The following is a 17,968-nucleotide window of genomic DNA, read 5'->3' as shown; positions in this document are numbered from 1 at the left end:
AAAGAGTGTTAACCCGACTTTGACCGAAATTAAACTCTTAATTTTGAATATTAGCACAAGTAATTTTTATTAGCAACTAATTAATTTAAGAAAGAACCTTCTGTCTTTCTTATTCTCCTTCACCGCCGCCATCATCCATGCTCCTCCTGCCCCTCCGGTGACGGCAACACCATCGTAAATCTTGTAACAAATTGCTTCCAAATGATTGGGCAAGTAACACAGCAAGCTGGCGCTTCACCTCTCTCCTTCCCACTTTATTTTTACAATTAAGTTTTTGCCACAACTGCTCATACTCTCTCTCTCTAAAATCGCACCTTTTATATCACGCACAAGCACATACATACGCAATATGACTTGCTGCTATGCATTTCTAGCTTTCTTCTCCACAACTCTTCATCTTCTCGCCATTTTCAAAAGCCAAAGCCGTCACAACAATCACAATGCTTTAGTGGATCCTGACGTCAATATTTCTCTTTCGATTTTGAGGTTAAATTTTACCGATTCATTGATGCTAGATTGCTAGTAGGAACTCCATTTATCTCTAGCCAAAATTGATTTCAGATTTAGGGTTCATATTTAATTTGCATCGACGTGATTCATTGTTTTTGTTTTCTGACGGATGGGAGTGCGTTTGAGCATTTTTAATCCTAGTGAACCATTTCGTCGGCTGGGAGCAAACCAGAAGATAGACATTCAGCCGACTTACAATGGCCCAATCGCTGTCAGGAAGAACTAGGGTTTCGTCGAAGTGAGAGGCGGAGTGTGAGAGAGACGAGTCATTTTTTTATTCTGAAATGTTTAAGTGTAGTGTTGTTTGCAGTTTGTGTGGTTTTATTCATTTATTTTTTTAATTTATTTGCTTAGTATTTTAAATTAATTAGTTGCTAATAAAAATTAATGGTGCTAATATTTAAAATTAAGAGTTTAATTTCGGTCAAAATTGGGTTAACACACGTTGACTGTTACTATTTAACGGCTCCGTCCATTTTGGACTGAGTCTGGCCCGAGTTGAAATGTGCAGGACCAAATAATTCAAAACGTAATGTTTAGGACTAAAATCGTAAAATGATCATATGTTTAGGACCAATTTTGGTCTTTACTCTATATAAAAATAGTGTTGACGTGGAAAAGGGATGGACTCTGAGATAGGCTCTGAGATGGGCTGCCATTGCAGGGAGATGGGCTACTGACGTGGCAGGATGAAATGGAGATAGACTGTTAGATGGGTTTCGGGTTTAAGTTCATAATCCATTATGAATGCTCTAAGTCAATAACTTCCAAATGTTGGTTTTTAATCTTTTTTTTAATAAAAATTGTTATTTTTTTGTAGTACAACTTATCGTTCTGATAATGACTATACAAATGTTGATTTTAAAGGAAAAGTTTAAGAAACATCATGATTATTCATAGAAGTCAGACAAAATAAACAAGCTAATAGAATACGTAAAACATCATAATTCAATGAAGAAAATGCATGGAGACAGAAAAATGTGTGGATTTGGTACCTTTTTACCTGTATGCTTGGGCAGTTCAACATCTGGGAAAATATTGTACATGGTATTAGGTAATCTTACATTGACTCTGTATGTAGTTTTTCCATATTTATCACCACAAGGAACATAGTATATTCTGATCCTGTCAATATGAGAGTAGGTGTGGTTATTTGTTTGCACGAGACAAGTAATTGATGAGTTTAGGGCTAAAAACGTTCCTACATTCAACACTCTGCTGGATATTCATGTAAAGGAAACCACTGGAATTAACCAATAGCTGATGAGAATTTAAGCGAAGATTCAAAGAAGGAAAGAATTTACCACTGGATTTTATTTGTTTATTTCATTTCTCGTACTTTTAGTTCATCTATGTTTGGATGGTTAAACAATAAAATTTTGAGAATTAATAGTAATTGACTTATAAGTAGTTCTTTTAATATTTATATTCAGAATTCAGTTATAAATTGAATTAATTATAATATATTATATATCAAATTTACTCTTATAATAATAAGTGATAAAGGAAAGGGAAAAAAAAGAACACTTTAAGCGCATGATGGGCTGTTTTTTAAAGAAAATCAAGGTTGCCTTCTTTGTTGCTGAGGAAGCCTCTTCCAAATTCAATCAACCAAGAAAGAATAATTAAAGTGGAGAAATAAAAGTTATTTGGGGTTGTATATTATTTGCCGCATGTACGTTCTCTCTAGCCTCTTCCACTTCACGCTTGTAAAATTGGAATGATATATCTATTTATATTGAAAAACTCTTGATTACTCGTATATAGCTGCATACTAGAATAATTAGTTATTTATCAGTATTTTATAAATATATACTACAGGTTTTTTTATTCTTTCAATAGATAGTACATCCGTCTTTTAAAAATAAAAACTATTAAAATGATATGAGTTTTAATGCACAATTAGTAAAATAAACAAGAAAAAAAATAATAGAAGTATTAGTATACATGCCATCCGCAACGCTGTCTCTTATCCGTCTCTTAACCGTCTCATCTCTTCACTATTCATGGGCCCCACTGTATTTTTCATCCCATCTCTTAACTAAGAGACATCATCTGCAATACTCCATCTCTTGACCATCTCATCCCTTAACTATTCATTCAATTTCATTTTTTATTTTTATTTCCAACAAATTCAATTAATAAAAACAAACTTCATTAAATAAAATAAAATTACAACTTAAAATTCTAAAAAAATAAAAAACCACATTAATAAAATCTAAAAAAAAAATAAAAATAGTTGTCTAATGAGATCATGTGCGTCTACTGGTTGCCAAATTTTACCAAAAAAAAGATTAAAAAAATTAAAATTTCAACGGTAATAAAACGGTAATATTACCGCTTTTCATTTTTTTTATATTTTTATATTAAAATCGATTTTTTTAAAAAAAATTATTTATTGCATCAGCGTGACGACGCCCACTCGCGGGCCGGCGAGTGGGCGTCACGCCTAGCGCCAGCGCTGGCGCGTGGCGAGCTGTCCCGCGAACCGCCCCTCCGGGACGAGACGCTCGGTGAGACGAGACCGGGACGGAAGGCTGCAACGCCAGTCTCTTATCCGTCTCGTCTTTCCGAGATGAGACCGAGACGGTTAAGAGATGCGTTGCGGATGCCTCCTAATAAAATTAAGTTTGCTCTACGTACTCTAGCAAAAAGTGGCATCAAATGATCAAATGCTTGCTATATAGTATTTCAGAGTAATAGAATATTACTCTCTCAGTCTCGCTTAAGATGACACGTTTTCCTTTTTAGTTTGTCCCAACTAAGATGACACATTTCATTTTTTAGTAACTTTCTCTCTCCAATTAATACACTCAACAACTTTTTTTCACTCCTATTAAAATATCCATCTTTCTTCCTCTCTTTATTTTAATACTTTCACTCATCTTTCCTCTCTCCAATTAATCATTTTAATCAATAACTCCTAAAATCTCGTGTCGGCCAAGGAATGTGTCATATAGCTGGGACGGAGGGAGTAGTCTATTTTGTCATTTTCATCTATCCACCAATAAATGTTTCATTTACTTTTTTACTATTTTGGAATTAAACACATGTTCCATTAACTTTATCTCTCTCATATTTTATTATAAAATTAATATATAAAAAAGAATCACCCACCACTATATTTTTTTATTCCCTTTCTTTTACTTTTACTTTTACTTTTCTTAAAACATGTATCAAGTTAAATTGAGTATATATTATTTGTGGAGGGGAGAGAGTAGATGATAAACATACAATAAACAATAAAATTATTACAGTGTCAAAACTTATACATCGAAGCCTGCAAAAGGCCATGATATGTTAATACACAATCAATCCAGGGACGGCAACGAAATGAAGAAATAAATTCAATCAGATTTTCAAAATCAAATTCGAACGAAAAATTTATATAACGCAACGACTTGGTGAGACACAATTAAGTATTTAGTTTGAATGATGATTATAAATTTCCACCTATAATAATAATTGTTGTCACCCCCTCTATTAATTTACTTTAAAAAAAACCTATCCAAAATTCTATCACTAGAAAAAAATGAGTAAATAAACATCTCACACGGCAACGGCTGCTGCTCTTATAATATCATCCAGTTGAATGCAACTACTAATTGAAGATTTGGTATCGTCGGAGATGTCCAAAAAAGTAGGAGAAATGAAGAGATTCGGCGACAAGCAAAGTAGTTTGCTGGATGAGTACGAGAGGCTGTCGTTTGAGGTGCAACTCAACAACGCCATGCTGGGGCGGTGCCTGTCCGAGCCTGCGGTGGTGCAGCCGCCTAAGCAGCGGCGGATGGCGGGATTTCAGAAGGTGATGAAGAAGCTGTTTAGTCCTATTCTTGGGAAAAAGGGGTCACCAAAAGATACCCAAAAGATTCCATTTGTCTCACACAATTTTAGCAGATCTTTGAGGGTTTGATCAACATTATTCCTTTTACCAGATTTTTATTTTTTTACTAGTTTTTTTCATCCTTGAAAACAACAAGATTTTCCAATTATGTGTTCCTTTTTTTCTTACCATATTTCTATATTTTGTATCTGAATAAATTCTATAGTGTACATGTATTTTTTTGCATGAAATATATTTTTATATACACTGAGTATGGGGTCTGATCAATTGTTAACTTTCTTAAGTTGCTAACTCTGCTAACTCATCAACGCAGTGTATTAAAAATATCAACACGATAACATTAATATGTCAACACATAATTTTATTGACATTTCAATATATTGCATTGACATTTTAATGTGATCGTGTTGATATTTTTAAAATACACTGTGTTAAATAATTAGCAGAGTTACCAACTTAAAAAGTTAGTAATCGTAGCCGACGAAATATATTCTAACTTACTATAAATTCACTTCAATTTGTTTGTTAATTAGTAATAGTTTGAAATTAATATTATTAAATACAGAGACGGTTTCTAGAATTTTAAGCAATCAATTTTGAGGAAGTCGCCCGTTCTACTATGCTAGGGATGTCAATCGGGCCAGCCCACCGGGTTTCGGGCCAACCCTATTCGGGTTGCGGGTCAATCGGGTGCGGGCTAATCGGATTGTTATTTTTTCGGGTTATAAAAGTTCAGCCCTAACCCTAAAAGCTCGGGTTTCGGGCTAGCCCATCGGGTTAATCGGGTTGCTACCGATAAAATTAACATGCGATCAATCCAATAAATAATGGTGAAAATTAGTTATATTTATAAAATGTAAAATATTTAATTATGATAAATTTGAGATATATGCGTAAACTCAAATATTAACATGATCAAATACTAATATTTGAGATTTATGCAACATAAAACATAAACATCAAGAAATTTTAAAGCATGTTTAGAAATTTAAATATATTTTTTTTAGTGAATTTGAAGTTTCTAATTCATTTATCTATTATTATATTAATAAAAACTTAATATATAATTTATATATTTAATATATAAAATGGAAAGTTATTTTTTCAGTAATCTGTATTATAAAATAATCAATGAAGTGTCGAATTAGAGTCAAACAAATAGAACAATATAAATTTTATCGGGTTTCCGGGCCAGCCCATCGGATTTTCGGGTTTGGCCCTAACGGGTTGCGGGTTAATCGGGTGCGGGCTAATCGGGCTGTAATTTTATCGGACTGGAAATTTTCAGCCCTAACCCTATAGATTTGGCGGGCTATTCGGGTCAGCCCACGGGTTGCGGGCTAAATTGACATCCCTATACTATGCTACGGCTAGGCTATATAAAATTTTAATTTTGAATTCAAACATATTGTAGGTTTATAAGCTGAAAATGAAAGTCATTTATAACTACAAGTTTCACATATAGGGATACTTTATAAATTAGTCTCCTTCAATTTTTCACAAGTTTTTTCTCTATTTATATAGTTGGTTTCATTTTCTACTAACAATACTTCAATCAATTTTTTTTTATCTCTCTCACACTTTACCAATTTGATTAAAGTTCGTGTCTTCCTAAAGTCTCTATTTTTATATACTATATACATATGACAGTACAAAATACAATTGCAAGCTTTTTTATTTATTTAATTAATTTATTTATTTTTTTATTGAACCCTAAATACAATTGCTAGCTTAGTTAGTTAGGGAAGCTGTCTGCGAACCAGATGAACAAGGGGATTGAATCCCTATAGCAGCACTTTTGTGGATTTGGTGTCCTTTTTGAATTTTATTCATAGTAATTCATTTGTTTATTAATTAATTCATTTTTATGATTCTCGTAGTTAATTCATTAGCTAGTAATTAATTTATTTAATTTTGTGGATTTGGCGTCTTTTTGAATTTTCTCATATTAAATTCATTTATCTATTAATTAGTATATTTTTATGATTCTCGTACTTAATTCATTAGCTAGGAATTAATTAATTTATATTTATTTTCTCACACTAATAATTTTCGTTTATTTATTCACTTGTGTAAATATTGTTAATGTAAGATCATAAAGTAATGTATCTTTAATTTATATTGTTCATTTTAATTATTTATCTTTCATCATCCACCTCTCTAGTAGCTCCATAATGTTCATGTTGGGCTGTTTATTACATAATTGATACTAAAAATATTAATACTCCCTTCGTCTACGACAAGTAGTCTCGTCGATGAACGATACAAATTTTAATTCAGAATTGGTAAAATATGAAAGAGAAATATATAATGTGCAAAGTATGAGAGATAAATTGGAAAATATGGATAAAATAGAAGAGAATGATAAAATGTGAACAATAAATTAGGAGCAGACTTCCATTTTTATTGTACAAATTTTGGTGGACGGCCGAAAATGAAAATGAAAAGATGAGACTTTGTATGTGGATTAGTAGAATACACATTTTGTAATGCATCAGCAGTTCACTCAGTAAATATATCATCTGCAACATATACAAGAATGAATTCATTTGATTCAACATATTGTGCCCTATAATATGAAATATAAAGGAGGTTTCCATTACACACGATACCTCGGAGATAGGAATTGTCAAAATCTTGATGCTGTTGAACTAGATGAGTACTCTTCTATTTCAAAACCATGGAAGCCTCCCAAGAAGGATAAAAAGCAGGCTATGCGCGGCTCATGTACTGCCCGGTTCTGGTGTCTATCAGAATGGTATCACCAGCGTTCACAAACAATGGAACCGATACCACAGCACCAGTTTCAACAGTTGCTGGCTTTGACCCTCCTGCAAATATATAAACACATGAACCAAAGAGCTTTGCTCTCCCACATTCGATTCTTCCTCTTTTCCGTTTATTATGAGAATTTTATCTTACAATGCAGGGACACGTATTATTACCTTGAGCAGTGTCGCCCTTTAAGCCAGGATCAACTTCAGTCACCTTCAACTTCACAGTTATGGGAAGTTCAAAATCAATGACCTACAGTGATGCCAATCGGTAAATGGTTTAGTCTAGAACAAGAAGATACGATTGACAGTGAGTAACATAATACCAAAACCAGCTGGAAAATGGTCAGGTTGGATTCAGAAACAGGAGTTAACACTAACCTTCCCGTTCCAGAATAACAAATTGCAGTCCATGCCTTCTTTCAACCACTTGTCCTTATCTCCAACATCCACCGCATTCAGGCGGGATTCCTCATATGTAGTCTGGAACACATATTCGAGGGTATGACATATATAGTTCCCATATAAAATCAGACTATTTCACTGATTCAGGAAGATGGATGACAAGTGAAATTGCCATTGAAAGTGCACGGGGAATGGAATATAACAATGTAAGAGACATCAATAGCAAACACATAGAGACGATAGTTTTATCTATACCACATTTGACCAAGTACAGGTTTTAATTAGTGCATGATATACTCAGTGTCACACCGGCTTATAGATCTATGATGATGAATGACTTACCAAATCCATGAAAACATACTGGGCACCATCTTTGTAAGTATATTGCTTGGTTTCTTTCGATATGTCAGCTGCTTCTATCTGTCAAAAGAGTAGAACATTAAACAATGTTAGAACTCCAAACTGAAATTTGAAATGGATTTTTTAGCATTCTACACTGGTATATGGACGCCGTGATTATGAATTTAGTCCAATAAGTAAACTGAAATGTACCCCCCTCCGTCCCACTCAAGATGTCCACCTTTCCTTTTTAGTTTGTCCCACTTCTATATTTGGAAACAAATCCGTCTCTCCGCATTAAAATATTCAACTACATTTTACTTTCTACTTATTCCACCTAACAACTCTTCATAAAATCTCGTGCCACTCAAGAATGTGGACATGAGTGGGACGGGGGGGAGTAGTTTGGAAGCCACATAAACTTTGCATATAGAAAGGCAGAGTCAAATACATATGCTAAACTTGAGACTTGAAGCAGATTTATAATACAATCCATAACAAGATCTTAAGTTTCCATACTCACTAAAGTAAATAATTAGGATTCAATAGAAGAGATAATTTGTTTGGCTACTGTTAATCATAGCTAGTAATTGAGTTAAAGTAAAAGTAGTAAAATAGGGAATGAAACAATAAAAGATCCAAGAGATCTAAAGTAGTTACCTTACTTCCAGCTCTGAAAGTTTTTTCAACTTGATTTCCAGTCACATAATTTCGCAATGTAGTCCTCACAAAAGCCGCCCCCTTTCCAGGCTTAACATGAAGGAACTCTGAACAGTTACCCAAAACCAAATGCATTACAAGAAATTGAAGAAAAATAGTCAGAAATTAAGCAGAAACGAGAGAAATTCAGCAGTTACCAATAACCTTCCACGGATTCCCGTCCACTTCAATGTTGAGGCCAACTTTAATATCGTTGCTGGTCAATGCGTAAATCCCTGAAACAGAAAAAAATGAAACCCTAATTTAGAAAAGAAACGCGAAATTGAGGTAAGCGAGTGGGCATACTGGGGAATGTGGAGAGGCGGCGAGGAAGCCTGAGCTGCGGCGCGGGAAAACGGATGGAAGAGTAGGAAAGAGAGGAAGAGAGGGGGCGGAAGCAGGGACAGTTGAAACCGGCGATTCCCGCCATGGTAATGGTGCAGAGTTGGATAAGGAAGGAGGAGAAGAAGAAAGAAGAGCGAATTAGCGATTATTTTCAGTGTTTTTTTTGGATGAGAAGGTTGGGCCAATTTTCACGGCCCAATTAGAGCATGACGTTCGGCTCAATCTGTATATATATACCTTCGTTCACGTTAATTCTATTTAAAGAACTTTTTTTTAGTAATGAGACGAGCCTCATTCTTCATTAACAATACTCCAATAACTTTTTCTTTTCATCTCCCATTTACTTTTATCAGTTGTTTCAAATGTTGTCTGCTTCCTCCGTCCCACAAAATATGCACTTTACATCTATTGAGTTGTGACCTATTCTCCACTAACAAAACTTTAATTACTTTTTTTCTATTTCTCTCTTACTTTTTTCAATTGGGCATTAAAACTCGTGTCCAACCATAAATGCATATTTTGTGGGATAAATGGAGTATTTTATACTATCTCCGTCCCACAAGAGTATGCTCTCTTTTTTTAGCACGTCTCATAATAGTATGTAGTTTCTAATTAAAAAAAAATATGTTTAATAGTGGGATCGGTTCTTGACTAACTTGAGACTTTATTACATTTTCTTTTATCTCTCTTTTACTTTATCAATTGTGTATTAAAACTCATGCTCAATCAAAAATGTAAATTTATATAATTAAAATTTATATAATAATTTTAGATATAATTTCATAATCCTATTTGGCAGTTTCATGTGTATAAATGCAATCCATTAACCGTTTAAAAAAATCAATTGAAAGTGTCATACTCACATCATTTGGAATTATGGTGCATTTGTATATATGTATTATACGAACTATTGCTTATAGCATCATAATCCAAAATCAAGACTAAATCTCCACCATTAGATTTCAAAATGAGTGGATAAGATTAAATCTGACGAATTTCAATAAATAGTAGACAAAATATCAACAAAAAGGTAATATCGTCATTTTATTATCATATCATAATTTTCATATGTTTTTATATCAACATAGTGTATTACAAATATCAACACAATGGCATGAGTATTTCAACACAAGTACACAAAAATATCAACACAGTTTTATTGATATTTTACATGCATTATATTGAGATTTTACATACATTATATTGAGATTTTTTGATGTATTTGTTGATAAAAATCTGCTTATCAACATATACGAAAATTGAAATAAAAATCATCAAAATCCATCATCCGAACGTTGTCGGAACATATGCAATTGAGATATCGTTAGAATAAAATTACCTTTAAATTGATATATTTTTTGCAAAAAAATAATTTAAATCGAGTGAGTAACGTAAATTTAAAGTTTTGGGATAATTTTAATAAGAGAGAATTGACATTAATACCCTTTAATTTTATTTAATAATTATTTAAATTTAAAATATAATCTACTGGCCATTATATCAACCACTAGATCTCCTAATCTAATGGTTAAAAATTGGTCTTAATTTTGAATTGCTAATTTGTTAATAATTGATCACATCCCTATACTATACTATACTATTTAATTTTTAACATTACTATAAATAATCCACAAACAATCACGGCAGAAACCTGTTTTGATTTTTCAAAAATTATTCAATTTAATCATATATTAATGACAGTTTATTTAACACTCTATCCGTTCCTAAAAAATAAAAAACATTTGAAACGACATGAGTTTTAATGCATAATTGACAAAATAAGAGAAAGATAAAAAAAAGTGATTGAAATATTGTTAATGGAGAATTAAGACTCACCTCATTCACTACAAAAAACTCGCTATTTAGTGACGGATAATCAGTGAAATTTCTTCACTTAACAGGTTAGTGACAACAAGTTTCGGAAGATCCGTCATTAAAAAATTTGTCAATAAAAAATAGAGTAAAGACCAAAAGTGGTCCTGAACATATGCTAATTTTATAATTTTGGCCATAAACATTACCTTTTGAATTATTGAGTTCCATACATTTCAACTCGGACTGGAATCAGTCCAAAATGGAAGGATCTATAAAAAAACAGATAGTCGACGATCTAAACAGATTAACAATGGTGGCATCCCTGCACCTAAATCTCCTCCACCACCTCCGCCGTTGCAAACCACTCTACTCTTCCCGAGCTCCTCCTCTCCTCCTCCACTCTAAGCAGATTAGCGCAAATGTCCAAAATTAAGTATGATTTAGTAATTTAATTCGGTCAAAATTGGTATAATAGCCATTGACCGTTACTTTTAAACGGCGCCGTCCATTTTGGACTGAATTCGATCCGAGTTAAAATGTGTGGACTTAATAATTCAAAAGGTAATGTCTATGATCAAAATCGTAAAATGACCATAGGTCCAGGACCATTTTTGGTCTTTACTCTAAAAAATATTAGTGATGGATTTGTCCATCACTAAAGGTATTAATCCACCCAATGACGAAAAACATAGGCGACTGCTTCGCTTTAGTGACAGAATATTCTGTCTTTATTTAGTGACTGAGTTTTTCAGTCATTTTTCCGTCACTTTTGTTGAGCTAGCAGCCTCCATCAATAATTTCCGTCACTATCTAGCGCTTTTTTTGTAGTGATTGGAGAGGAAAAAAAATTCCTTAAATATAATTGGTCTTTTTTTAAGGTACATCCGAAAATGGCAAATGTAATATATGAGAGAGAGGGAGTGTTAAGAATCAAGACAAAAACAAATCATTTACTCGGAATAACCATATTAATCTCATTAATCACACACTAATTTAATTAAAAAAACTACCAGAATAAATAAATTTAAATTTATTTAATCTAATATTCTAATCTTTAGCAACCAAGCAATATATTTAAATTATCTTAGACATAGGCCAATCAATCAAACAACAAAATAAAATTCAATTCTAATATAAAGTTTATATATTTAAAATGTTAAGGTGTGTAAATATAAAAACAGTTGCTTATTGATATATTTAAATATTAAAATATAATTTATTCAATATAATTATACAATTTTTGTAAATTAAAATACATTATATATACTATTTACCTTGTGATATTTTATTTTTAGGAATTATGTATTATATGTATCTTTTATTATTGATATGATTTTAATTAGTGTTTTATAGGGATGTCAATGCAATCCGCAACCCGTGGGCTGGCCTGAAAAGCCCGCCAAATTTATAGGGTTAGGGTTGGGAATTTCTAGCCCGATAAAAGCACAACCCGATTAGCCCGCACTAGATTAAACTGCAACCCGTTAGGACCATACCCGAAAACTCGATGGGTTGGCCCGAAAGCCAGATAAAATTTTTATTGTTCTATTTGTTGGAGTCCTAATTCGACACTTCATTGATTATTTTTATAATATAGATAACTATAAAATAACTTTCAAATTTATATTAAATATAAAAAATTATATATTAGAAATAAATTAGAAATTTAAATTCACTAAAAATATATTTAAAATTTTAAACATGCTTAAAAATTTCTCGAAATATGATTATGTTTGATTTTACATAAATCTCAAATATTAGTATTTGATAATGTTTATGTTTGAGGTTATGCATATATCTCAAATTTATCATAATTAAATGTTATACATTTTATAACTATAACTAATTTTCATCGTATTTATTGGATTGATCGCATGTTAAAGTTATCGGTAGCAACCCGATAACCCATTGGGCTAACCCGAAACCCGAGTAGGGTTGGCACGACCCGATGGGCCGGCCCGATTGACATCCCTGGTGTTTTATTAAATTCAAAGTATATTATGTAACTTATTTAAGTTAAATCAATTGGTGCATAAAATAATAAGATGATATAATTACATAACACAACTCAAGAAATTTTATCAGTATGGTTATTACTCTTTACCTATAGTAGTATATTTATATGAGATTATTTTGTTTCAATGATGTTAGTTCATATTTAAGTTTTTTCTTAATGTTAGGTTTGTTTTATTTTTTGTTTAATTTTTCCTTTCAAGCTAAAATAGTTCATTTTCACGAATATAGAAATCACATAAGCTTTTAAATTTCTATAATATTTTAAAGCAACTTCGTCACTCCACATTTGTTGGCAACACAATTTTCAACACATTTGTAATTTGACAAACACGGATTTTGCATGTTCTTAAGACTAGGGTGTCGAAACGGGTAGCGGATATCGGGAAACCCTCAACCCGACCCGCTACCCGCCGGGTATCGGGTACACCCTACCCGACAACAAAGGGAAACGGGGCTGGATCGGGTACTTTGTTTTAAATTTTTGCGGGTATGGGTATACCCGCTACCCGCACGGGTATACCCGTTAAACCCGATAATACCCGTTATTTTTAGGGTTAGGGTTTTAAATTATTTTATTTTAGTTAATTAGTTTCAAGTTTATATATAATTAGTTTATATTAAACTTTTGAATGGTGATTCAATTTTAGACATGCTTGATGTTTTTATCATATTTGCTTATTTGAAATTTGGATTTTGCATTATATTTCATACGTAGTCATATTATATTTAAGAGATGAGAAATCACCATATTTATGCATAGTTAATAGTCGGAAATTATGCAAATACAACAAAGTAAAAAAAATACAAATCTAAAATCATAGTGTAGCAACTAGCAACAATCCAAAAATTCATTCTAGAATTACAAACATGTACATAAAATTATTGTATTAGATGAATAGCATTAATGATAAGTGAAAACTAAAAGCATAATACCATTGAATAATATAATACACACTTCAAATTATGCCTGCGGGTTTGGGTACCCGCAACTGCGGGTTTGGGATACCCGATGTGGGTATCGGGTTACCCGTATAACTATACGGGTCGGGATTGGGTAGTGTAATATTGAAGTTTTCGGGTACAGGTACCCGCAAAATCGGGTTCGGGTATCCGTGGGTACCCGTTTCGACACCCTTACTTAAGACCTTGATTTGGCTCGTTTTAAATGTCATTCATGCAAATTATGTTCTTAAATTGCATAGATTATACATTTTGGTATTTTGACGTATTTGTTGAGAAATTACAGAAAAAGGCAGAAAAATGTGCACAATGTCCAAGGTGCAGCAAGCTCAGTTCAAGCCGAGTTTCCCGACAGTTTTGGAGTCCAATCAGTGATTAATGCATATCATTCTCTTCCTCTTAGAAATAGCTTATGTGTGAATACCTTAAACATCTCACTCGGAGTTCTGTGGAGAGAGTTATGACCATTCTACACTCCCATTTATTGTAGGGTAATAAGGCTCATTTCATGCATTGGTTATGGGGTTAAATTCTGTAAATTCAGTGAACTAATAAGCGTTTGTAAGTTTAGGTGCATGTAAAATCTGTCGGGCCCAGGAAGTGCATACAAATTACCCGAGGCAGAGAAAAAGGAGGGAAATGAAGTGAAAAGCGCCAACAATCTACCAGACCGAAGAAATGACAAAGACACTGGCAAAAAGCAAAAGTGGAGCAAGGAGCAAATAAAAAAGATCAAGGTCATAAAGGACAAATCATGAATAAGGAGTGCCCTAGGGATCCGAGCCTCAACTATATAAAGGGACAACTCCTTTGAAGAGAAATGATCATTCTATCACCTTCCTCTTCTCACCATCAAGTTTAGTCTCCTTAGTTTCATTTCAAGTTAGCTCACTTCACACGCAGGCTTAGCGGTAGTTAGTATCTGTGGTGTAACACCGTCCTCACGGGGCGCGAAGATACAATCATTTACTATTCCATTGTTTTATCTCTCACCGTGAACTTCTTTGTCGGAAGCTCGACGACTGCTTTTGTGTTTGAACCTTATTTCCGTGGTTATGGCAGTTTCTATTTTCTGTTTTACTTTGGTTTCTGATGTTTGATGCGGGTTTACTGATTTTGGATGCTTTTCGCAATTGACTGTTGAATTGGAGTTGAGATTGGTTGAATCTGAGTGGGTTAGTTGTGGAATTGTTTGAATCGGAGTGGATGAATATGGATCTGGGTGTTGTTGAGTTTGGATCGGTTGGATCTGAAGTGGATTGTGTTTTGGAGAGATGAATATGATACGCACTTGTTGGATCTGCATGGCTATGTCTGTTGCTTTCGATTTACTTGACCTGGTAGCTTAGATCTGATAATTTTCTGCTTAATCGTAATGTCTGAAATCTGATCCATGTTTACTCTGCTTTCGATGCTTTGTTTTGTTCATGTTCATGTTTATTTGCTGAAGAAGATGAAGATCGTTGGTAGTTAGACCTAGATCCGTTGTTTGTTTGCTTTCGCAGCTTTCTTTGTCCTAGTAGCTAAATCGGGAATCTGTTCCACTACTTCTCATGCTCTTTTGTCTAACCAATTTAGGAAACCTTTTTACTTGACCAAGTAGTTTGATGAACCCTCTGTAGTTAATTTCAAGTTCTTGAATCATGAATGCGTTTGTGTGTCTCTGTTCTTAGGTCTAGTACTTGATGCTTTTAATTCTCGTGACCCAGTAGTTTAAAATTCTCAACCCACTTGTTGCGTGGCAGCAACCAACCCTCCCAAAACCCTCCAAATGCGTGATAACACATCCGTGCTCGTGGGATCGATCCTTTACTTCCCTATACTAGCCAATAGAGTAGTGGGTTGAGGTTTTGAAGCGGGAAAAGTGTGTGTCCAATGACTGAATTCTGAAGGTTCCACGATCTCCTAGACCCTGTGATCTAGCGAATCATCTGGACCCTGTGGGATTGTGATACATCAATTATCACACTCCTTTTTTCCGACACTTCACAGGGCACGAAATCATTAAAAATAAACCTTTCTCTAGCCTATAAATACCAAAACCTAATTCATAATCTGCATCTCAGAGCCTCCAATCCTTTCCCTCACTACACATCCTTCCATCCCATCTTCCACACTTAAATTCATCCACCTTCCATTGGAGCGGAGCTCTGCAGATCCAAACCAGAGAAGACTGAAGATTGAAGATTCAACCTTGGGTTTTATCAATTTCTTTCATGTCTCGTACTTTTATTGTTTTTACTACTTGTCTATGAGTAGTTAAACATCCTTTTGTTAGGATTGATATACTAAAAAGCATATTTCGAGCATGTTGCACGGATAGAATTGCTTGTATACAATAAACTCTACAATCTAATTTTAACCCAAGGCGAGAAGAATTAATTTTATCGCATTGGTGTTTGCTTATGCATTTATAAGATGTTTCTCAAACATTTAAATGTATAAGAAGCAAATAAGTCTAATTCTTCTGCATAGTAGACTGGCCGTGAACGACGTTCGCAGAAGGTGACACAGTCGGTTCTTTGTAGAAGAGAAAAATAATTTCACAACCTAGATAGGCTTTGACTACCTATCGTGAAAGGTTGCAGTGTCAGTCCGCATGTTTCCTTACCTTTGAAAATAAACGACACTGGTGTGGTATAGCACTGAAGGATCTAATAGTTGAGATAAGTCTTTCTTGCTATTTACTGAAAGACGAAGTCTCGGTGATTGTTATTTCTTAATCATTGTTGACATAACATTGAGCATACGATATTGATTATGCACTACTTTGATTTATCAAATGGTGCGGATTTTTCGCAATCCAAGAATCCTGGTATCTTGGGTAGTGGTGATCAATGTCTAGAGGTGCTAGTATTGTTATTGCAATGAATCGTGTGCTGGGTGAGTCCAGTTTGATAATATCCTCAAGAGGTGTTCGAAAAAGGTTTTATTATTCAGAAACCCGACCGGTTGGAATTTATTCCAGAATAATAAATAAAGATTTTGAACTAGACAACTCTTGGAAAAAGATATTAATTAATTCAAGTCAAATAGCAGGCTTAAATTAATTAATGGATATTTATATCTTAAACACGGGAAATAATAAATTAAAGAGGTAAAGTCCGAATTACTCGTAATTTGGGATTGGACGGGCAGTCAATATTATTTTACTATAGTGGTTGATAATAATATTCTGTTGGACTTGTATTAAATTGAAGCTCAATTGAATTAGTAAAAGTCCAACAGGTTTGGCCCAAGTCCAACCTCCATAGATCCCTAATCTGGCCGATCATAACTCTATATAAAGGAGACTAAATAGAAGACAAAATTAATGAATTTAATCATAAAATTTCGTGCTCCCTCTTTTCCAGACGAGACGGAAATTTTCATTCCCTTCTGGTGGGAATTCTGTCTTCTGCCTAGTCAAGTCCTTTTCGATTTTGACAAGCTTTGCCCATCCAAAGGTCATTATCAGAGTTTGGGATACAGATTAGAAGGTTTGTGGTTGAGCAAGAAGAACATCACGTGGAGAAGGCGCAAGCAATCGTCGATTCTTTGGAGAATCAGATCGGTAATTCTAAACCGTAGGAATTCATGAACTAGGGTTTTGATTCCTTATTTGTGAATTGTATGTGTTCTAGTATGCAATTGATTGTTTTAACATGTAGTTAATTAATCCCATAATCGGTCAAATAGATCTGTATATATGATTTATTTGTGAATGCATGATTTCCGCTGTGCAAGGGGCACCAAACCCCAACACCTTTGTAGATTTCTGGGTGAAGATTATTGTGAACATGTTTTGATTTATTGAATTGAACCTTTTCCTAGCTCTTGTGATTGTTTTCCTTGTTCTTGTGCTTTTGTTGTTCTTTTGTCTGACCAAGTTTAGAACTTTGTCCGTTTAACTAGATTAATCGAGAGATAGCTAGTTTAACGTGGTAAAAGGAATGAGTACAACACATAGATTTATCTGCACTCGAGAGAGGAGACCCTTTATGAGGGTTTGAGTCTTAGGAACTTGAGGAGTTAGAATCTAATCTATTGGAAGGAGACTTTGATAGTTAGGGTCTAATCTACTGGATAGGTGCACTCGAGAGAAGACTTATCCTAGAATTGCGACTTTCCGAATAATCCTAGAGACGCATAAAGGTAAAGGTTTGTGAGATTGATCATCACTAGGTCGTAGCAGTTGGATCCTAAAACTCTAATTCTTTAGCCTGCTTTGTATTATTTTGTTTTTATGTTTTCTTTTATTTGTTTCTTTTTATTTATATCT

The 17,968-nt window shown here is 33.7% G+C and overlaps 1 protein-coding gene across 1 annotated transcript; it reads right to left on the bottom strand.

Annotated features, from left to right (window-relative positions):
• Positions 1–6,821: 6,821 nt before the first annotated feature.
• LOC121798808 (elongation factor P) lies at positions 6,822–9,113 on the bottom strand. Its single transcript, XM_042198000.1, has 7 exons — positions 8,878–9,113; positions 8,730–8,807; positions 8,533–8,639; positions 7,876–7,953; positions 7,510–7,611; positions 7,300–7,381; positions 6,822–7,185 (listed from the first exon to the last, which is right to left on the bottom strand). Exons 1-7 carry the CDS (start codon positions 8,999–9,001, stop codon positions 7,067–7,069), a joined length of 690 nt encoding a protein of 229 aa, XP_042053934.1. The 5' UTR covers positions 9,002–9,113; the 3' UTR covers positions 6,822–7,066.
• Between the last annotated feature and the right edge of the window lie 8,855 nt (positions 9,114–17,968).

Source organism: Salvia splendens, chromosome 4, assembly GCF_004379255.2.
Source record: "Salvia splendens isolate huo1 chromosome 4, SspV2, whole genome shotgun sequence".
NCBI lineage: Eukaryota > Viridiplantae > Streptophyta > Magnoliopsida > Lamiales > Lamiaceae > Salvia > Salvia splendens.
This window is presented reverse-complemented; position numbering and strand designations above follow the sequence as displayed.

Excerpts from the sequence above, each read along its gene's own strand:
- LOC121798808 (XM_042198000.1), bottom strand. The coding sequence starts at position 9,001 with ATGGCGGGAATCGCCGGTTTCAACTGTCCCTGCTTCCGCCCCCTCTCT. Across the intron at positions 7,612-7,875 it reads AGTATGTTTTCATGGATTTG|ACTACATATGAGGAATCCCG; the intron begins GTAAGTCATTCA and ends TATGTGTTCCAG. Across the intron at positions 7,186-7,299 it reads AAAGGGCGACACTGCTCAAG|GAGGGTCAAAGCCAGCAACT; the intron begins GTAATAATACGT and ends ATATATTTGCAG.